Here is a 23,693-nt window from a genome sequence, read left to right on the forward strand (position 1 = left end):
GCCATAATTATTAAGTGTGAGAGAAAGCTAGAATTCTGAAAACTTAATATGTTTGAAAATAGAACCTGACCTTCTCTAATACAGAATTCCTGATGCCCTTCCCAACATATATACACCCTTTACTTAATATTTCAGTTCCCATGATACATAGCACAAACAAACATACTTCAATCAGAAGTTTACCCCTTTTGCAAATGTCTCCAGTTTTCAAAGTCACATTTTTCCTTCCTTCAGAAAATGTCATTTAAACAGTGAATAAAAATTTTCCTCTCAGAAATTGAAATGTGAATTCAGCTATTTGAAACCAAATGTGCAGCAGTGAATTAAATAGTTTTGGATTTTTTTTTAGAGAAGAATTAGTCTTATGAACAAGTAATCTGTCATCTGTTCTCTGTTGTAATTTAACCTTGGGCTAATGCATTATGTCAAATTTCAGCACATACAGGATGAGATCGTTCTGTTAAGATTGTCATAGTCGTATTAAAAAAGCAGCATTCACCCATCTGCATCTTTACCATCTTTAAGAGGCTTAAGAATTACAACTTAGCTAATATAAACTAATATTAAAAAGTCATTTGTTATATCTGCAAACATTTTCAGTTTCTTTGTGCTTTCCTGTGCAGAGCTGAGTACTCTGCACAGGAAGTTTTGAGCTGTGCCTCAAAAATTCCCAGTTGTCAAGGCTGACATGAACAATGCGCTAGCAGAGAGGGAAATGTGATGAAAACATACTGTCCTATAGGCTTTTGAGTTAAACTGATCTCTTAGAGAAAGCATACAGCATACTTGCTGTTTCTGCAGTGTATGAGCTAAACAAGCATTCAGTAATTCCCTTTTCCATTACTCTGAAAGCAATGATCTCTTCAGAAGTTAACTTCAGTGTTACCAGCTGCACATCGTATGTTGTCCAACTAGTTTTATAGTAATATACTGTTTATATTTACAAGCACTGCCAACGATTCACTTAAATCTTGAAAATATTTATGCAGACCTGTTCCCCTTCCAACTAATTGTATACCAAGAGATGAACTTCAGAAACATTTTGATACTGCTTTAGCTTGAGTCACCAGTGGCCACAGAAAAACAAGCTTCACTCTTTTGATCAAGTCTTTGCTTACTTCATCAGCTGCAAAAGGAGCTGGTATATTGCTGATAATGCATGAAAAGCACTTGCTGTTAAGGTCTATCTTTTTAATGTGTGAGAAGTCTTGAAACACAACCTTTTGTCATTGCCTAATTACTGGTGACAGCAAACATGGTCTACACCATGCTGTATTTTTATACTATGGCAGTCACATTACCTTCTGTATTCCCACATTTCTACGCAACAAAAATGGTTTTCAAATTGCTCTCACAAGCTATGCTAGTTCTATATTGATGAACTGCTCCGCAGGCTGCCTTGCAATTAGCCCCTATGGTTCAGTACCATGCCAAGGAACTGGAAATGGCTTCAGCTGAAGCTCTACTAAATCTCATGGCCATTTCTCTCCTCTGCCATACAAAATCATCCATGTACTCATTGCAGGAAATGCAATGCCTTTTCTTCTTTTCGGAGGTGCAATTTGCCTTATTGACGGACCATTACCACTGCAGTTAATTTTATAGTCACAGAGCATGAAAGGATGTAGTTTGACCAGCTGACTCAAATAAATCCTAGCTTCAAAATTAGACCATGGTTGTGCTGACTATGCTGCCTCCCTTGTGTGTTGGACTAACAAATGGCTCCAGATGCTTTGCCACATACAGCTAGTATTTATTGTCTGGAAAAAAAATAATGGAATAAACTGATCATCAAACACTAAGCTACAGTAAAATACCAGAGCAGTCTTAGCCTAGTGTGCCAGGATAAAGCTAGCAGGTGTTTAAGTAAACTGCAGTCTTATGGAACAGAATTAAGATTTTTGCTCCTTGGAGTTGCAGGTTTTTTGGTGGCTGAAGGCACATTTATATAAACGACATGAAAAACTAAAGACCCTTGGTGGTAAAGTGTAAGCTTTTTGTGATAACATCTTAGGATTTGCTCTCAAGCAATGACATCATTTGAGGGAAACAAAGCAGCATGTAGCAGTCAGCTCAGCCACTCAGAAAGTGGTGGCAGGCAGGGAAAGTTCTCACCATCATTCTCTGGATAGTCCCAGGCCTCTGCCCTTCTCTGGCTGGTCTTCCAGTCCTCATCAGTTACAGCCTCATCAGTAGAGTATGGCAGAGGCCCCAGCAGCTTGGCCTCTGCTCTTCAAGGTAGTGGAGCCTGGATGGCAGTCTGTGAAGCTCTGGACTGGAGCTTTGCTGAGGACCACACCAGAAGAATGACACTGTGGGTGAAAACCCAGGTTTTGGCACATAGCATAGGTGAAACTCTTGCAGCAGGGAGTTCATGGTTGATTTGGCTCCTTGCCCCTTGCTCAGATTGCACATGAATAAAAGGTGGTCCTTTAAAGCAAGGTGGGTGTAGTCACTCCATTCAGTGCTTGTGGAAAGGATTCAGATGTTAATTACCCTCCTCCCCCCCATGTGCCACCCACAGGCAAGAGAGAGCCATAGACACCATGACCCCTGTCACCTGCTCCCTTTTGGTAGAGAATTTCTTGTCAGAGGCAAATTTACTCCCTGTTCAGCTGAAATCAAATCCAGGGCAGGAAATCTGCTTCAATCAGGGCAGAAAGCAGCTCCCTTGCTTCATTGCCCCAGTCGGGCACTCCAACACATGAATGCTGAGGGAGTGTATAATTCGTCTGTTTAAATAACTCCATTTTGAGCTTTTATCCTGCTACAATACTTCTTTAGTCCCAATACTTGAAGCAACCCATGTTCCTCGAAGAGGGGAAAAAAAAAGATAATTAATAGAAAATGGTAGCAATTCAACACAGTTTGGACTTCCAGAAAGCTGAGAATTTTCTTTTTCCCACTCTTCTATCCCTCATCAGACCTCAGCTCAGCTTTTGGTACCATTTTGTCCTACCAGAGCAGCCCCTCTGTCACTTCTGTGCCTGATGCCAGCTCCGCAACATCCCTTTCCTTCCTGTGTCACTCAATGAAGTTATGGCATCAATCACTGGGTGAAATCATGTTTCCCTCCATGATGAATCATTTCTAGAAGAACCAGTTTCAATCAGTACCAAATAGTCTTCCATGGGGAGGGCTCTGGGTGCTCAGCACTTCTGAAAGTGTAACCACTTGCATCCCTGCCTGTCTGCAGCTCTAGGAAAACAGCCAGAGGCAGTGGTTAAAATCATGCTTCAGCTGTATTTTTTTATATGCAGCCCCAGGTACTTAAAAACATTTTTCCTTCCAGCAGTGGTGCAAATAGTAGGACGATATGGGAAAACATAGGTACCTCTTCTAAATTTCACCAGAAATCCTAACAGAGATTGTCTTGTTCCCTACAGCCTGTGTTTCACATGAGCTGTTTGTTGAAGGACAACCAGAGGGAAAAACCTTTAATCACAATCTACACAGGCTGGTTTTCAGTCAGCAACCCTCCGTCACTCCAGTTGGTAACCTAGGAGGGAGAGCTGCTACATCCCAAGCTATCCAGCTATTCCTTCCATCAGCTTATTCAAAGCAAGTTTTCTTTGAAGTTCATAACCTATTTTACCTTCCTTTGTTCTACTTCCCACCTTTAGTCCTCTCTTGGAGAGCAAGATACGTTATGACTGTGGTTAAGGTTCTTAAAACCCTGTCAGAAAAGGCAAATGATGGTGTCTGATGCGAAGAAGAGGCAATCAGCCTTCAGCCATCAGATGCCCTTCTGTCCGCATAAGCAGGAAACTTTTCACAATTCAAGTTTGTTTATTGCTTGAGCTAGCTAAAGGCCATGAAATGCTAATGTTAACGCTACGAGCACATTACTGCCTCTTTAATTTATTTCAGCTAACTTCTGGTGATGGCATTTGGGTAAGCTAAACTGCCAGTTGAACTGAATTTGTTGTGCAGCTCGACGTTAAAACCATGCTGGAAATAGATCTGTATTCAGAAGCATCTAATTAGGAAAACATCATGATAGTCAATGCAAATGTTTTCCAAGGCACTACATCTGTGCACCATGCATCAATTGCATACTGAGATTGCAATATCCATTTTCCAAGCCATAAAAGCCGTCTAATGAGAAAGCATGCACTTTCAGTCTGCCTATGCGAAAGAAAGAGCAAATCTTAGGTTTTGGCACTTAAGCCTCTCTGTGTACATTTCCTCAGTGAAATAAAATAAGAAAGAAAATTTGCAAGGCAGGGTGTAACAGAAATCTATGCAATATTTATTTGCTGAGAGCCATGGTTTAGAAATACCTGCTTCTATAACATTAGGCTGCATTCAAACACTGTTTGATATCAAGGTATCAACCCCCCAAAAATATATTTTTTTTGCAGGCCCTAATACTATGAACTATTCTAAGTATGCTGACCTATGCCCCCCTCTTTCTTCTCTTGTTTTAAGAAGTGTTTATGTATTGTAGTACATATGCACATGTGTATGTATACACTTGTATATGTACATGCATATATATACCTACACCAGAAAAATTCTCCTTGAGCAGTATGCAGGAATCAAAGGCTTGGGTTTCATTTTTTAGACAGAGCAAAACTAAGACCAAAACCAGATAATGTTCTCCATCAGTTACACTAACACAGTCTTTCCCACAAATCCATGGCGCACCCATATTATTTTTTTTCCTTCTTTGACTTCACTATGGAGAAAAATGAAGGCATTTGCTTCACTGGGCATGCTTCCAGATGTGAGATCAGCTTCTTTGTGATCTGATCTCTTAGACCTGGTGTGAGTTACATGTGGATTAGGCTGAACATGTTAGTACTATGAGGGAGAGTCTCTCCTATATATAAAATTACTTAGTCTGTTCTGCATCTTGCTACTGAAGGGAATAAACTTTCTACAAAAGATGCAAAAAATTATTAGGAACGTCATTAGCCGTTATAAGCCTTATTGGAAAATAAACCAAATATTTTTTCAAAATTACTCTTTTTTTCCTTCTATATGCCAAAATTGATAGCTACTGACATAAAAGAAAAAATGGCTAATTTGTAGTGTATTGCAGTGAAGCACCAGATTTTGGTTAAAATAGAAAAAAAATAATTCAGTAACAGGGCTAAAATACAAGTGTTAATATTTTTCCATGTATAACATTGTTTCTTGGCGAGATTTTGTGGAATTTTTTGTTAAAACATTTAAAATACTTTGAAAGCATCAGAGATGCAGTAAAGTGTTTTTCCTATGCTTCTAAAGCGTTATAAAAATCCTCAAGGAGCTGCGCAAACTCTCTCTAAAAAAAAAACCACACTCAAACGCTTCTAGTGACTAAACCTGACTAAAAATAACTAGTCCATCAAACTCAAAAGAACAAGCAATTTTATTCAAGTTCATTTGAGGATTTGATTATTCTTTTGAAAATGGTAAAGAACAGCAATCCTGAAAACCCAGGCAGAAAAACATTGATCTCTTAGGTCTGTTTAGTTGTTGTTCATCAAGACAACAGATACCTCCCGTTTTCTTAAAGTATATAATTTCTGGCCTCTCACATCTGTAGAAAACTGCTTTTCAGGAAGAACTTATTCAAAAAGTCACTACAGTTCTATTTGTAGAACAAATAGGCCTTTCATGATTCACAGTCTTATTTCAATATTCATGCTAATATGCATTTTTTTCCATTTAGGAAATAATAATGTGACAATCCAGCACTCTAACTGTAAAATGCATTTCTTTTAGGAAACTAGTTTAAACTGATTCTTGATTAGATTGAGGAAACTACCATGTTTGTTAGGGAAATTAAAAACACTGTATGTTTGCATTTACCTGTCCTAGCTCTAGTATATACAGCATATCGTTTACAGCTGTAGTGCTTTCCAAAGAGCTTCCTGCTTATAAATGTGAAAAATCCTTACTGGCCATCGTTCTTTAGAAATGAACATACAAGCAAAGTAGTCACTGCAGGTCCCGTTACTTAATGCTATACAAAATACTGTTAAGGTGTAAGAAAAACTGAGGAAGAAATGAAAATGGAGAATTTAAGCAGGTGTTCTCATCTCACTCAACTGGTATGAAGTGTCACGATTCACACAAATGCAGCACCTTTTTCATGAGTACATTTACTGAAGCCGAGAGTTCACATTACAGAAGGATGTTCTCACTGATATCCTTTGTTACAGATACATGGACACAGGCCCGACAAGCACCTTGCTTTGCGGCCTCTTGAAGCTCTTTTAAAAAAAATTGACCAGTAATCTCATGTGCCCAAATTCTGCAATTAAAGAGGTCACCCTAGTGCCAACACTGTGAAAGTTTTCCACAGACTTTTTTGGACTGTCCTACTCTAATTAAAAAAAAAAAGTTTAACAAATGTTTGTGGTAATAGTTTTTGACAAAGTCCTTTAAATCTTTAGTCAGGTATGACCTGATTATGGTTCTTTGCATATTGTACTTATTTCCTTAAAGTACCAGTAACGCAAAACATATTGGAACTGTCTTCAGGGTCTCTGTTTTTAAGTTTTGTCTCGAACTGTTTAGTTTTGAAGTGTATTTACAGATTTCTTTTCTCCAATTAATTGTTTTAAAGACAGCTATCACTTGCTGTCATATGTTAAAGAAGGAAAAGAATGAAAAAAGGAACCTCAAAGCATTTGTACATCATTATCCTTTTAATAAAGCACTTAGAAGTGTGCTACTCATACATTTTTATGTGAGATCCATTACAAGAAGTACAGGCCATACTGAATAAACAGGAGCTTTGCCTTGGAGACTGAACTTCACAGCCTGGGCTTTAGGCATGCTCTCATTTTGCTTGATGATCTGGGGCTTGCTGTTGCAAAAAACCTAGAAGTTAAAAGCCTTGCTGACATAGCTAATAAGGCTGTGAGAAACTGAATTACACAGCATTGCACAGAGGAACAATTGGAGAAAATAAAAATTCTGTTAGAAGAACTGAGAAAAATTGGTGCAACATTTGCAGGACTGGTATGTTACCTTCTGCTGCCTCCTCATATTTTCATCTATTGCCTTTTTAGCTTACTACACAAAGAAAACAACTGTATGTTTCCCTTAGTCTTTAATGAAACAATTACTGAATAATCAAAATCACTAGGTTATTGAACTTTTTTATCCTGAAACCTGTGAACAATGTGCTTGATTGTTTTCAGCAGCTGTATACTAGCCCAAGCAAGAGGTGCAGTTGACATGCCTGAGGGAAGGAATGCCATCCAGAGGGACCTGGATAAGCTTGAGAAGTGGGTCCATATGAACTTCATGAGGTTCAACAAAGCCAAGTGCAAGGTCCTGCACCTGGGTTGGGGCAACCCCTGGTACAATACAGGCTGGGGGATGAAAGGATTGAGAGCAGACCTGTGGAGAACAACTTGGTGGTATTGGTGAATGAAAAACTGGACATGAGCCAGCAACGTTCATTTGCAGCCCAGAAGACCAGCCATATCCTGGGCTGCATCTAAAGAAGCATGGCCAGCAGTCTGAGGGAGGTGATTTTCCCCCCTTTGTTCTGGTCTGGTGAAACCAAACCTGAAGTACTACATTCAGCTCTTGAGTCCCCAACACAGGAAAGACACAGACCTGTTGGAGCAGGTCCAGAGGTCCACAAACATGATGGGAGGTGTGGATCACCTCTTCTATGAAGACAGGCTGAGGGAGTTGGTGTTGTTCAGTCTGGAGAAAAGAATGCTTCAAGGACACCTTATTGGGGCCTTCCAGTACTTAAAAGGGACTTATAAGAAAGATAGGGACAGACTTTCTAGCAGGGCTGTTGTAATTGAGTTACATTGGTCAAGAAATAACACAACACAAACACTAGTCCCCAACTGCTCACCTCTCCCAGTGTCTGTTATGTGATCCAGATTGCAGGCTCTCCCCACCTGCCTCAGCTACATTGGGCACTGCCATCATCACTCATTACCCACAGTCTCGTATAAAAAAATAAAATATGTCCAAATCATTTTGCCTCACACAGGGCACCAATTGTTGTGATCCAGTTACAGCAGTCAGGAAATAATGCAACACAAACAAAAGAGCAAGCAGCAAAAAGCTTTACCTTTGGTCAAACTCTATTGTCCATGCTGTTTCCTCTATCCTCCAGAGACCAGAACACACTCCTTGCCTCTACTTCATCCAAATTTTTTCCCCCCACTCCTCAGAGCTATTTAACCACTTTGCTGTAGGATCACAGCTGCACATAGTCAAAGCAAGGCCACAGCTGCATATTATCAGTGTCAATCAACTACTGTCTTCATTCCCCTGCACAGGGCCTGCTGCAATAAGATAAGTGGTAATGGTTTTAAACTAAAAGAGCATTGATTTAGACTAGATATAAGGAATACATTTTTTACAATGTAGGTGGTGAAACACTGGAACAGGTTGCCCAGAGAGGTAGTAGATGCCCCATCCCTGCAAACATTCAAGGTCAGGTTGGAGGGGACTCTAAGCAACCTGATCTAGTTGACAATGTCCTTGCTAATTCAGGGAGGTTGGACTAGATGACCTTTAAAGGTCCTTTCTAACCCAAACTATTCTGTGATCCTGTGAACTCTACCATGCACGTTATTGCACAGTCAACTCTTAAGACAGATGGTGAAATATCACTCATTAAAATACTGACCAGGATGGAAGAGGGGCAAAGGAGAGGGTGAATCACCTCTCCTGACTCCACAGTGCAGACATGACCTATGACAGTTGGGTATACACACATACCTATATTGTCAAGTACGTACATTTTTATCTTACATGTCAAACATATTCATGATCCCAGATGCAGACCCTTATGTCTCACAGATATCGGTATATTACAGGACTGTCAGAACACATTTTTCTTTATTGAGCCACTTAAAACTGTAGCATTGCAAATTTTTTTTTGCACCAGGAGCTCCCATTTAATTGTGTTCCATCTCCAAAGCTCATTTTACTTTGTGTTAGGTTTCCTCAAGCAGATATTTCTGCTGACAAACTCACATTTTTGTCCTCTAATAGGACACTTAGGGAAGTCAATAAGATTTGGGAAACTACTTTGCCCTGTCTGTACTGAAGCCAAATCACAAAGATGTCAAATGAACTCCTTTTAATAATTCATTGCAGCAGAATCTGGTTTACTTTTAGATAGCTCTTACAGAAGAAAAAAAGGCGTTTGGCTTCTAAGCTTCATCTTGCAGAACTGATGAATTGCTCCCAGGCTGCAGTCCAGATGGTCCTCCAGACTGGGCTGCCAGAGAAAATCCCCCACATCTCTCCCCTTTTCCTCCCAACACCCAGAGTACAGTACCTCCATACCTTGTGCCAGCAGCACTGACAGAGGAGGTAATAAATTGAAAAGGCAATAATTACCTGTGTATCTTCCCATTATATAAAAAAAAAGGGAACCCTTTCACCTACTGATGGACAGACGTAATTAAGCCTTCCCACCTCAGTCACCACAGACAGTAGCAGATCTCAAGCTCCCATGTACTCACTGAACAGAGGAGCTGTGTTATGCATTGCAGCATTTGGGATCATGGTAGAACAAACAACTCAAACACAACTCAGAAAAATAACAGTGGTTTTCCACAGAAAGGAAACGGGGACTGTTTCAGGCTTGGGCAGCACATGTCCACGAGAAAGCTTTGAGAAAGCAGCGGTGTTTGTTCAGCTAACAGCCCTGTCATAGCTGTGATGGGCTAAGGTTACTTAGGTGAAGCAAGCAGGGAAGGATACAGTTATTTGTTAGCACAGCTGGCATAAAAAAGGGAAGAAAGACAAGTCTGATGTACATGAGCCCTGAAAATGACATGAAAAAGAGCTCATCTGCCTGAAAGTTTGTCTGTTTTTCCAGCCTTTGGTCTAACAAAAGTTATTCCCCAGACACTTTATCTCAATTATGTTTATGTCTGAAGTAATATATTACCTAGTACCTGTATTTGAATTGATGACATGCTGGTTATATTACAAGCATACCTTAATTTAAATGTGTGTGCACACATAAGTGCCTGTAACTTAAACAGTATGTGTTATACTAGTGATGCAAAACTACACAGACAGCTTCTCCCCTAAAAAAAAAAAAAATTAAAAAAAAAAAAAAGAAAAAAAGAGGAAACCAGTTTTATTAGTAGTGTAATTGAATATAGTGTCATCAGCTGCAAAAGGAGTGGTATTCGATTTCACTAGCTTACGATGTGGCCTGTATCATGAGTTCCCATTATTTCCATTATATGGGACCCAGGGAAGGGAAGCAGGGTTCTCTCTCACAGGAGCTGTTCGGTGAAATCCTTCTTGCAGAAGCTGTAGCTTCTTTGGAGGTCACCTTTAGGACAGAAAAGCTGTGAATAGCTCCCCCAGAGTATAATGACAATTAAAAAAGGTTTCATAAAACACGTAAATTAGTGTCAGTTGCGATTCATCTCATGGCATATTCTTTCATGATATATGATCAAATGGCTTTAAAAGCTGTACCTAACACCCTTACTTTTACAGTCCTACTGGTCTTCTGTTTTTCAGTCAGGAGCTGACAGATGCTGTCTGGGTTGAATGGGGTCGAATTAAAGGTGTTTAACATCTTTGTTGGTGACATGGACAGTAGGATCGAATGTACTCTCATCAAGTTTGCTGACGACACCAAGCTATGTAGTGTAGTCAACATGCTGGAGGGAAGGGATGCCTTAAAGTGTTCAAGTGGATGGGCCTTTGAGCAACTTAGTCTAGTGGAAGGTGCCCCTGCCCATGGCAGTAAGGTTGGAACTAGATGATCTTTAATGTCCCTTCCAACCTAAACCATTCCATGATTCTATGAAATTCAGCTTTCAGAAGTGCTTATGAGCAGCTGCATTGAACGCTACCCAGGTCTCAGAAGTAGTCAAGAAGATAAAACAGAGGACTTCAGTAAACAGTTATTTGGATTACACTTTGGCTTCATTTTGTCAGCTGCACCACCGCCAGTAGGAAGAGAAATGGAAATGTCACAAAAGATTGTAACCTTTAATATATGTGCATTAAAAAAACCACAAACACCCAAAGCTCCACATAAAAGCATGTGCATGTACCAGCCTGCAGCAGTGTTTTCAGCCCTCAATGACTTCATCATCACAGCCCACAGTCCTGCTGCTCTGTGGTGGTACCTGACCTTGGGAGCCTCTGCATGCATGCTGACATCCATCACTGCTCCTGGAACGTCCCCAGAAGGGATCAGTGGATGCCATCAGGAGCAGGTTTGCACCATTGCCCTTGCTACCATCTCTGAAGCACTGTACACAGGAAAACATATCACAGCCCAACCCAAACCTGCCAGCTAACGGCGTGGCCACACCGTAATTCTTAACAATAGAAATGCACTGTAAACACAGTTTTGCCTTTGTAACTGGAAGGCATTTTGGCTGTATGTGTCAAAGAAATTTCTGTGTTTGTCCTTTGAATCCTTTTTTAGGGGAATTGTTCAGCTGTTTGAAGAATTAAGGTTAGTCCTGACATCTTCCAAACGACAAATACTCTCCGTGAAAATCCTGGGATGTTTTCTGCATATGTGAAAGTGTTATTTTGAGAATGAAGAGTATTGGAACACTCTAAAGGTATCTTGGAGTAAAAACCTACTAACATACTGGAAATATTCAGACAACATAAGCATAATAGAAAGCTTTTGCTAAAAGTATAGGAGATACTTGATTTTTTTAGAAATCGGTCAACTTTGCAAGTTTTTCTCCAGAGTAACATACTTCGTTGTAAGTATTGTCTTTTTAATTTTCTTTTTTTTTTCTTTTTAAAAAAAAAAAAGAATTTATATATATCTATTGATTCAGGACATATTTTCAAGCAGTCTGGGGAATGCTGAGATGTAATTGACATCCTCCATTGTTTTTTAAAATTGACACTTCTTCAGACAGAACATATTTACATTTGGACCCAAGAGTACCCTGTTGGTTGAAAAAATGAGCTATAAAAGTTATCTGAAAGTCATTAAAACACCGCAGATGCTCTTTTCAAATAAGGTCATTGGTTAGCAATACATCAGAAAGTTTCTGCACACAATGAATCACATCAAAAATAACTAGGTTGCAAACCAAACCACCTGAAGTTGAGAAATGCCAGAATTAGATACCCCTGCAGTATTAATGGTACTTGCTCTTCTGTGATGAAATGCGTTATGACATAGCTTTTGATTCATAAGCTTATATCCCCTTCCCTTCCCCAGCCCACTCCTATTTCTATGAATGGGAAATTACTCCTTATTTTCTTTTATACCACCTCTATTTTATTTAGAATTCACTGTTTAGAGGCTGAACTGAACATAACATTATTCTTTGGCTCCCTGGAGATTTTGTGATTCTAATTTCATTTTATGAATGGTGTTGCCAATGTCCAAGTGGCATTGGACATTTCTGAGTTGCCTTACAAGAGGGTATGGTTAGATGAAGCAGCAGTTGCCTGCACCCTTTAACACAAAGAAGTAAGGTATAGGGGGATGAAGGACAAACTTTCCCCCGATCTTTGGGACCCCACATTATGATTGTATTTGGAAAATATTTATAGCATTATATATATGCAAAGCTGAGGTGAAACTTGGTAGGTGGCTGGATAGTAGCATGTTAAACCTAAAGCCAGAAGTTTCTCCATGACCCCCAGAAAGGTGTGCAACTGAAGAACCAGGGAAAAAGGGAATTTTTTTTTAAACATAGAAGCATTTATCTCCTTCCCAAAGGTCAGGAGAGAAGAAACTTCAGTGTTTTGCTATCAACAACAAGAACAAAAGCAGGTCCTTACAACTGAGGCACTCCAAGTGCAATTCTGCTGTTGGGAAATTCAGTTTTGAAATCACAGAATAATCTAGCCCAGAGGAGACATCAGGGATCATCCCTCCCCTGGCCAGCACAGCTCAGATGACTCAGGGCTTGTCCACTTGAATCTGGAGTACCTTCAAGGATGGAAACCCCACAACTTTGGGCAACCTGCCACGGAGGTTGGTTGAGCAGAATCCATCCCTGTGTGAAAACCAAAAGGCTGAAGTCTTGTGTCTACAGAATGACCTTGAAGAAAGGTCCTAATCCCAGCAGCCTTCCCTTCCTCATAGGTATGATGGGGTGTGTATAAAGCATTCAGGCTTCTGAGCTATTCGGTTACACTCCTGGCATGTGCTGTAGAGTTGCCTATGAAAGACTACAACAGCAGCTTTCCCCCTACGAGATATACAGCTCCTGAGTATTTAGTACTAGAAATGTTGCTGTATCCTATTCAGAGGGGGGAGTCCTAACTTCTCAGCGTGAATAAGATTAAATGAAGAACTCAGATATGTCTGACCTTAATATTCTGACATCTTTGAGGCAACATCATGTCACTGTCACAGCCACAATAGTATTTGACACTGCTACTATTACTAAATGCTGAAGTTTTCAGTTTTGATTAAAACTGCAAAAGGTAGAAACTGTACTGTCAGGCATTATCTTGATAAAGAGATCAGCTGTGCATAACTTTGTCTACGTGGCAAGACCTGGTGCATTTAAAGTTGTGGCAAATTTGACCAAGGTCTTAGCACTTGGTCTCTGTCATTTTTTCTTATGCAAGCAGACCACTTACTTTTCTTATTGCACACTTACCTGCCTGCTTCTTTTATCCTAAATCCCTACTAGAGTCTTTGAGACTTGAGTGACTGTAAAAGTAGGAAAGATTTTGTTCTGTCAGACCTAGTCAGACCTAAGTGTGTATTTTACTATGGAGACTTTGGAGATGAGTTTCTGTTATCAGACCCTATAAGAAACAAGTCAAAATATTGCTAGGTAAATGGGAAAGACTTGCTATTTTCTCATGTGGTCCAGACTAATGTTCATCACTGAGATCTAAAGATTGCTCCAGAGCTTACGTGTCAAAAATTGTTTCGTTCGCATACAGGTAACATGCCATTTTCTTTCAGGAGCTGTTTTTTGTTGGTGTGTTTGGAAGTTGCCCTGGGGGCTGGGATATACCCTGATTTCTACAGATCTTGAGCTTTCTGGTAAGTTCAAACAGGTCAGCACCAGCCCATTGCTTTGCTGGTTCAGCTGCCTGGTCAGTTGAGCAATCGCTAACTTGCATGACAAAATTTCAAGCCTCTGGGAACCCTCACAGAAGCACTAGGCAAGTTGCTCTTACCCTGGGCTCAGTATTGGCTAAATTCAGCAAGCCTGCTGAGATCCGGTCCTTGTCCAGCCTTGTCCTGGCTGCTCCATTTTTCAGACAATGCAGCATGGAGAAAACATGTAAATGTGATAATCATTGGATGTGGCTAAACCCACTCTCTGCTCTTCAGATATTGTGTGTGTTGCAAATGCTTTTGTTTGTCTCCCAGGGCAGAGAAGGGTAATGTCCGTCTTATCAGGAGAATAGAAGTTCTGAAGGTTGCCTTTCTTTTTGTAAGTTTAAAAAATTTAAATCCAAATGTTTTCTTTCTGTTTCCAGCATGTTGTGGGTGTAGATGGTGGCTGGGACTGCTTCCAGGCAATTGAGGGAAGCTGCCAAGGTCACCCAAAGGGTGAGGATCTGCCCTGGTGTTGGGAAGAGACCCTCGAAGCTCCCACCTAGGAGCTGAATCCTCACAAACCTCTGCTGGACCCTGAATCCAGGAGAAAGAAGCTACCAGCAGGCAGATGCTGTGGGGTGCCTAGGCCAGATTTAGTGGATGGTTTGTGGGCTCAGAGCCTCAGACTCAGGTTACTCTCATTTATCTAGGGCCAACTGATTGAACTGGCAGGAGACCAGGCTGTTTTTATGCTGGATGTTACTGAAAATGAGAGACTGTCATGAAAATTTTGGGTCCCCCGAGTGGTCTTTTCCAGTGACAACCCTAATCATCAGGCTGTGCTGAAACAAGTCTATTGAGAATAATCGTAATTAATAGCAGCAGGATTTTGAACAAACATATTTTTCATGGCATTTTCAGCTTTGGCATAAAGCTTTCAGCATGTTCCTGAGGAAGCAAACACTGACTGTCTCCATATCTGCTCTGGGTGCCACCTATAGAAATGCACGTGGTTTTGCTGTGCTATGTTAGGAAGGGGTGGGACTGCACTCCGTACAGATCCCAGGGACCTCCTGTGTACATGAATGCCTGAAAAGTAGTTCACAGCTGTAAAGAGGGAGTCACGGCTTTGCTGTACTTTCAAGGTCGATGCAGAGCACTTTTTAGCACTCAGACTTTATCCAATTCTTTTTCTTTTCTTCTAGTCCTTAGTGTAAATGACAACTTTCACCTTGACTTGAGCATTTGCCCTGAGTCTCTGGCTTGTATTCCTGTCCTGAATGGGTTAAGAGGCTCAACTTCTTTACTGTGAGAAGTAAAGAATAAAATAATGAGGTTATAAAAATAACCAGGACTCGTTTCCTGGATAGAACAATGTTTGGTAAAGGATGGGCCATGTAAAGTTAAGATCTGCCTATGCACCCGTGCACAGCTAAGACAAACACTTGAGAGTGACGTGTGACTGGAACTGGCTGACTGCCGTGGTTTCGTGGCACTATAGCATCTTTCCCTGCTCCCTTCCACCAAGCGCAATGCAGTGGTAGTGAAAGGGTTGTGATGGAAGCTTTCATGTTGATCTTGGCATTCCCTGTGCAGGTGACAAAGAGTGTGTGTGCACGTATGGGTACACACATGCACCCATATTATGCAGACATTATGGTCTGCACACCATAATCACAGAAAAGCTACTCATGGTGCAGGTAACAGATGGCTCTGTAATGTCAGATTGACCAGAAATAATCTGCAATCCCACCCGTTCCCAGTGGATCAAGTCCCTCTGGTCTGGGCAAACCATGTTCAGCTATGCTGTACTCCTGCCCTGGGACAGCAAAGAGCAGTGTAAATCTCAAAACCCCCTGCATGCTGCAAGCCACCCATGGGAGAAAATGTGCAATTGGATGGTCGCATCTACTGGTTTTTAGCTGCTAAATCCCAAGTCATCCTCAAATGAAGTCTGCCCTGAAACCAGCTTCACCCTCTCTCGGTCGTTTTGTCTTGGCTCTCTTTGAATTGATGGGAAAGCTGCAGTTATTTTTAACAGCACCTCATCAATTCTGTGTCGCCTATTGCTTTGGTTCACAGCTCTTCCACCTGAGGTGATTCTGCTTATAAATACTGTAAAGGGTTCACCTTCAAGGATGACGATTTAATTAGAACTGCAAAGAGCTATGGCCCAACATGTCAGAGACTAATGAATGAGCTTTTGTGGTTGGTGGATAGCAGCCTGCCAAGGTATCCATTCATTTCTGTACATGTAAGATGAAATGCAGCTGAAGCTGTGGCCATTTTAAAACAAATCTCTTATTAGAGTCCAGGCAATGAGAGCAGAATAAAATAAATGGGGTTTTGGTACTTTATCTGTTTGTATGTAGGTTCAGGTGTGATTATGTAGTCTGCTATCAACTTTAATTAAGCTTTCTCTTTGCTCCTGACCTTGGAGCTTAAATATAATTTGTTCTGTAGGAAAGACAGGTGGTACAAGCTCAGTGTTTTAAAGTTCAAATTGATTTAGGTTACATTTAATTTAAATTTCCTTATGGAAGCATATAATTTTACTATTACTAATGTTGGAGCAATTACACAGAGGTGAAGAAACTGGTACAGAGCAAAGCCTTACAGTCCTCTAATGATTTTCTTCATGAACAAAAGTATATCTGCCTCGTGCTTTTGGTGTAATGTTATTTAAATACAACAGAGCTCCCACTTCCCTGCCAGACTGGCTGCCCAGACAGACAGGAGGTGACAGTCAGGCATCAGCCACCATCACACTGGTGTGCAAAGGGACAAACAGGCTCCAGCAGACTTGCTCCCACCTGGGAACAGAGGTGAGGTCCTTAATGCTACCAGACTATTTGTCCTCTCCAGCATAACAGGAGCTCTTTTCTTGGCACGAGAGTGATGTGAACCCCCAGGGAGGGCTGGGAGCTGCAGCCCTTGGTAAGGCAGGCATGCTGGGCACCACAGGCGGGACAGACATTTGATTTCAAGGCTCTGGACTGAGCTTTATCCATTGGAGCTGAGCTCTCCATCCTTGAGGGTCTGAGATGTTTGAGAATGGTGCGCACTGGGACTTGCGTTGGATGCAAGGGTGCCCCTGGTCTGACTTTTCTGGTTTTACAGAATCAGGGTGGTGGCCACCCTGGGAAGGGGCACATGCCACAGGGGTGCAACAGCTGAGCGTGGGGCAGCAGTGGTGGCTGGAGCAGCATGAGAGCTGTGGCACGAGCAGCATGAGAGCTGTGGCATGAGAGACTAGGAGATGCTGGGGATGCTGCCAACAGAGATGGAAGGAAGATGTTCCCTAGGATCCAGAGGCAGCCACACTGAGTTCCTGCAACCTTGAAAATTGAGGGCAGGACAGGATGGGAAGAAAGGATGAAGCCTCCAAGGGGATGCGAGGGAGAGAAGTTTTTCAAGCCCTTTGTGAACCTGGTGTGCTCTCTTTAAGGAAAAGCTTGCAGGATCAATCATAGCCAGATTCTAGCTGGTGGAAGATCTATCACAATACATGTTTCAGTGCATGCTTGGTATTTCTGAGCCCCTGGCTACAATGCTCCCTTCCCTCCCCATGTCACCCAAGGCCTCCATTGCACTACAAATAGCACTGGAACCATTGATTTCTCTATCAAACTGTTGAATCAGGTTAGTTTTGTTATCCCACCAGGACTGGAATGTTAAAGAAAGCATTCTGGAAAAACTTCAGGTGCAGAGCTTAACGGAACTTGGGCGATATTCCAAAATCATATTACTGCATGTTACAGGTCTGATGACGTTTCCTTAATGATGACATTTCTCCAGGTTTTCCACCTTGTTTTCCAGTTGTGTTGTGGATTTCTCTATTACCTCACCATTATGTGATGTCCTTTTATGAAACACCTATCTTACCAGCTTTCAATTAAAGAGACAAAAGGTTTGAACTGTGGGTTTGGGGGTTTTTTATTCTTTCTGACAGACTTGGAGAATGAAAACTTTGCAGTTTCAATGTAAAACCAGTAACTTCCACAGTTTATCTCAAAGCAAATTGTTTTGTTTCAGTACTCTGAGAAATTGGTTTTGGCATTACTCTTCCATGGTCAAGGGTAGGGATCCAGTTTCTTTCACACTCAGTCCCAGAGATTTTGACATTTTTATGTGTGTATATATCTCCCATTAAAAAAAAAATAAATAAAGTCACTGGCTAGAAATTCTGTGTGTATGTTTTCAGTCCAGCAGCATCAGAACAAATACCTGCAGCAGCCTTCCTCCTGACAACACATTGCAGAGACACAGGTCATCATTTTAGGTTCAAACAACTGCTCCGACAGCCAGGAAAGCTGCTGCCTCTTGCTGTGGCTTTGTCCAGCCAGCTCCATGCTCAGGGTCATCCCTGACGCTTGTCCCCTCACCTACCGTCAGGCCTGAAAAGCACCAACCACCTTCAGTGGGTGCCTGTGAAGGGGAAAACCATTCACCTCAGAGGGCAGAGGCACTTAAAGCAGAGCCAGGAGGAGGTTGGGGCAGGGTGGGGAGCTGTTGTACCAAATGCTCCCAATACTGAAGATCTGCTGGGAAGCATACAGGGCTCTTGTCAGCCCTGAAAATAGTTACAGATCTTTTCTGTGTAAATTCTAACACCTTTCTGCCCCGAAATCCTGAATCAAAGGAGCATAACATTCATTGTGAAAAAAAGGAAGAATAGTTCAGAAAGTACAAATAAAAACCCAGGGAAGCGCACTGCATGACCCCCGGCAGCGTTCGCAGTGTGCGCTGGGCTGGTGCACTTCCCGCAGAGGCATTTTCTTTCTGGGAAGGTGGTCAGGTTTCCCCTTGGGAGGCTCAGGCAAGTTTAGAGAAAATTAATGGTGAAAAGCACTCTCTTTTCCCTGCTGGAATGTCTCATAGTCAGCCATGAGAGCCCATTAAGCAACTGCTGTGACCTAAAATAACCTGACTAACACTAAAACTATGAACGGGCTGTCCAGACTGTATGCTTTTATTTCTTCCTTTTACCGTTCCTTTCTTTTAAAAGTGAGCTCCCTTCTCTGAGAGAGTTTTTCAGCCTACTCAGGAAAATAAAGTGCTGGCGGAGTTTGCCTTCCCAGCTGCCCCCTTTATCCCACCTCTTCACTGTTCATGTCTTCAGAAAAAAAACCCAAACCAACACCTCCCCCCCAAAAAAATCCCCAGGCCCAACCAAGCAAAAAAACCCTCTTCATACATGCCTGGCTGTGCAGGTAAAGGATGTTGGGCATCAAAGTCTGAAGACATTTACTCCAAATTACTTTATGCACAGAATTAGGTAAAGACCTATTGCTACTCACCCACCTGCAAGCCAGGGACAGGTATCATCCCCCCAGCTGCCCGGGCAAGTGGGAAACCTGGCTGCACAAAAGCTCCTCTGGACTCTCCATTTGTCCCAAACAGTAGCCCAGAGTTGCTTAAATTTGTTTTTCAACTGTGTTATTTGGTGTAATAATACCTTCCTTATAACTCCAACTCCTCTTAGCTACGGTAACATTGCTATGGAGCTCACCTGGTTAAAAAAATGATCGACAAATAGACAAACTTTTAAACAGTCAAAATGTCTTTGGTTCTGAATAGGAAAAGCAAACTCCAACCTAAAAACAAGGGGAGGGAAAAACTGTACTGAGTTTAACGTAATTGTGTTAATTATACAATTTAAGCGACACAGTAATGGAATAAAGAAGGATAAAAGGGTTCTTAGAAAAGGCAGGAGTGAGGGAGTTGCTAACTCATTTGAGACAAAAAGAGAGTTAATTACTATCTGTGAATCATTAAAGGGTTAGCTGAGGTTGAGGCATGGGGAAAAGTATAATGTGAAAAAGAATGAGTCTCTCTAAGGAGGTGTGATTTTTAGCAGACAAGACAGGGAAGAATTTTAGCTCTTAAATTCATCGTTTGAAGTGTCCCATCACCCTCAAGACTAAGATGGAGTTGCCATTTTGTGCAAGATGTGCCTGCACTGATACCTTGATGTTATGGTACTTTAGGGCTTGTCTTTTGAGACCTCATGCTGATGCCAACTATTTTCACTTTCACGAATATTTTCCAAGGTGGCATTTGGTGCAATGGGGGAACTATAACACATGCCAAGATGCAGATATATAGGATCCTTGGATTTGGATGGTTCTTTTAGAGGAAAGTTTTTAAAATGGTGCTGGTAGAGACACATCAGCACATTTTCTCTCATCTTGGTCCTGTGAACCAATGTATCCTGTGGGGACTTGACTGCTCCCAGCTGTATTGATCTGAGAACCTTGACTAGAGGAGAGTAGGACAGGCGCTTCTTTAAAGCTTTTGTTACATGTTTAACTAGCTCTACCGCTCCAGTGCTCTTTGGAGATTCAAAAGCCGATAAAACGCTCAAGCTGGGGGGACCATACACATTTATAGTTATGCGTACTGAAGAGCTGGCTGGATCCAGGGCACAAAGCCAGACACCCTGCAGGTCTGAGCCTCCACGTCTTAAAAAACAGCCCAGTTCCACTCTGATTTTAATCAGCAGGAGACTTGCCACGAAATTCTTTGAATATGGCGGCCCCAAAGGCATCTTCACGTTATAAGGAGGGTAAATATTACCAGGCATATTGAATACAAATGAAGAGTCTTGTTAAGTCACGACAGTTGGCACCTTCCAGATTGTCAGCTGAACATAGATTTAGGGAGATATTGGAATATTTCCAGTCACCACATTAAAATGTATGTATGTCGTCCCTCCATTGCACACTCATTCTTGCCTGTCACTGAAGGTAAGTTTTGGTGGGGATCGCAGCCACAGGACCCACCATCCCTATGCTTGAGGGCAGCCAAGAGCCACAGGAACAAATGGATCAAGCCTCAATTTTGCCCAAAAGCTTTTCACCTTTTTTCAGAGGATGAGAAAGAATGGAAGATGAAAGTGGCCTGAGACTCAAAATTCCTGAATGTTTAGTCAGACAATAAATTTTTATCTGCAAATGCAGTACTAATGCCTCATCTAGCTCAAGCTGAGCACAGCAGAAAGACTCTTGTGGGAATCAAAAAGAACTGAATTGCCCCAAAATGAAATCTTCAACAAAAGTTTAGTTTTCTGTAGAGTTTTTCAATGGGAAATAGTAATTTCTTTCTGTATGTTTAAATTAGGTTCTTATTAGCAAAATATTTCTCTATTGAGAAAAACCAACACAACAAACCAAAGCAAATGAGTAAATTGTTTTTCAACGCATAGTTTTTACATTCTATTTGAAAATACTTCATGGGTAATTTTAAATTTTTTTTTTTAATGGTGGTAAAAGGTTGGGTGTTGGTTCTTTTGTTCAGGTTTTTTTTTTTTGGTGGTGTGCTTTATCACCATATTGGTCAAACAGGCAGACTAGATAAGAAATGGCTCCTTGTCCGAGTGACGTATCAGCACTCCTCTGCAGGTCTTTAAGAAGCTCATACCTCCAGGATGTCTTCATTTGGCTGCTTCTGTAGGACTTTGCAGAACTTTAGCACTTAGGCTTGACAGAGCTAAGGATGCAAGTACAACTTGATTCATTTCAAGACACTTAAGTACTTTGCTAACTTAGTGCCCTTATAAAAGCATAACGACATTAATAATAGTTATGAAACAATTATACATAACTGCATTTTTTCTATTTTAAAACAACTTGAATTGAGCACGGCGCAGAAATACTTGAATTAGCAGTGCCCACACTGTCACCAGCCAGCGAAACTGCAGGAGGTTCTCAGCCTGCTCAAGTGTACTGAATTTTATTGCTTTCAGTTAATATTTCCAGCCAGTGCTGAACAGGGTGTTCGTGTTAGCACTAATCTGGGATGCTCTGCACCGTATTCCCTTGGTCAGGGCACATGAAGGTAGCCAGAACACACACAAGGAGGCACTTAGCAAGACAGCTCAAACATTGTTACATTAAACCCACCAACTGTAGTATTCAATCATTTATGCTTTGTATAAACCAAGCAATATTGCTTCTCATGTAATCAAAAGATGCAACAAAGTAATATGAGCTGACAGCTCCCCTGTAAAAAGGTATTTTTCCTCTAAAGAAAGCCACATTGATCTTAGACCAGGGATAACTTTTTCCTCCCCTTTCTCCCATTATGGGAAAAGCTGTTTTTCCCCCCCGATCCTTACGTAAGTGACTAACTTTTGTGAATACTGCTCCCAAACGGACTAAAGGTCCATTCCTAAGGAATAAGTAAAGTAACATCAACACACTTCTTCTGATCCAAAAAATACTGAAGCTGAACAAAAGCCTCGTGGTTGCAGATAAAGTGAATGCAGAGAGTCCCAGGTGAGTTTGATTCAGAGCACTCGGGACTTGTGCCGTTCTGGGTCTTTGCCCCATGGTAGTAAAAAAAGGTGTAGGTAAGTGAACCCCAGTTTTTTTCTAAAGGTATGACCCTCACTTTCCTTTTCTGCCCAAGGTACAAGAAGACATTGTTCAGAGTGCTGTTCTGACATGGCTATTACACTTACAGAAAACCAAGTACAGCAGAAGGCAACGGAAGCAGACGTGACAAATAAAGGCAGAAGACCCTTTTATTTCGCATAGACAAAATGCAAAGAGTGTCTCATTAAATTAATATTAAAAAAAAACCCAAACAAATCAACCCCCTCACTCCATTGACATCACTCATCCTAACTGACAACAAAAAACAATTAAGGACTCATTTTCTAATTTAAAAAAAAAGTGCAAACATGACAAGACTTTTTGTTTTTTCCAAATCAATGCTCCTGCTGAACTCACAAATAGGGTGATTTTTTTTTTTTGTGATTTTTTCCCTTTTGATTCTTGTCTGATGGAACATCCAGTTAAAATGTTTTAGTTAAGTCTCCATGCACTTCGTAGAAAATCAGTAAAAACAAACGCTTGTGAAGATCAGAAAACTGGACTCTTTTACCCAAAAATTCAGATGTCCAGTCAGATGAAGCTCACACTCAGACAGAAAAAAAGCAAGAGAGTCTTTGCACTGTCTGTTGTTCATATTATTATTTTTTTTTTGTCAAATATTTTGGCAATCTTCTTCTTTAATTATAAATATTGGAATTCAATAAAAAAAAGGTAGCTTTCATTGGATTTTTTTTTCAGTGTAAATATTTACAGCCACTGTCCAGCCATGCTCTTTTTGTTATACCAGGGTGTAAGATTTTGCGTAGGGATTGTTTCCTTTCAAGTGGCCCCGGGAGTCCAGCAGGGATTCTTGGGAGCTGCTCATTTTTGCTGCCTGTCCTAGCTCAGCTCCTTCTCGCTGAGGTAACGTTGCCACAGCACCAGGTTGCCATGACTGTACTTCTCTTGTGGAGGATGTCTCCATGGGTATCGGCTCCAGGACAGTGGGACGCTTCAAGGTTCGGCTTTTCTGCGGCTCCAAGCAGGCTTGCCCCAAACCCAGGTCTCTGCTCGTGCCCTGCACACCACGGTTCAATAAAAAGTCCATCCTAAGGTAGGGTGGCAAATGCATGAGATCACCTGCAGAGGCAAAAGTGAAAAATAAGTCCTTACTTACGGTCATGTGCTGTGTTATGTTCACCTACTGGCTGGGGGAGTAAAGGTGCTGGATTTGGCCACCAAAGAGGAGTATCTGTAATCAATCCAGCTGCAGCACTTGTAGTTGATATATTGTTGGTCAGCCATTTACTATGCCATGATCTTACAGAGTCAAGAGTCAACAACCTCCTTCTGGGCAGACCCGTAAGAATTCACTATTGATATTTGTTTTTATAATAGAATGACTATAATAAGAAGTGCGATGT

At 41.3% G+C, this 23,693-nt stretch overlaps 1 protein-coding gene and 1 long non-coding RNA gene across 2 annotated transcripts in view; one reads left to right on the forward strand and one right to left on the reverse strand.

Moving 5' to 3' along the window:
* The first annotated feature begins 13,866 nt into the window (after positions 1–13,866).
* LOC121084040 lies at positions 13,867–22,583 on the forward strand. The gene is made up of 2 exons (XR_005826559.1): positions 13,867–13,948; positions 22,364–22,583. It is a non-coding gene; the product is annotated as an uncharacterized LOC121084040 (long non-coding RNA).
* The window catches only part of DSCAM (DS cell adhesion molecule), a 467,719-nt gene continuing 466,512 nt past the window's right edge, over positions 22,487–23,693 (reverse strand). Inside the window, exon 33 of the mRNA XM_040585109.1 lies at positions 22,487–23,409. Within this exon, the coding sequence (XP_040441043.1) occupies positions 23,069–23,409 (341 nt within the window). The 3' untranslated portion in view covers positions 22,487–23,068. The remainder of the gene's footprint in view (positions 23,410–23,693) is intronic.

Source organism: Falco naumanni, chromosome 2, assembly GCF_017639655.2.
Source record: "Falco naumanni isolate bFalNau1 chromosome 2, bFalNau1.pat, whole genome shotgun sequence".
NCBI lineage: Eukaryota > Metazoa > Chordata > Aves > Falconiformes > Falconidae > Falco > Falco naumanni.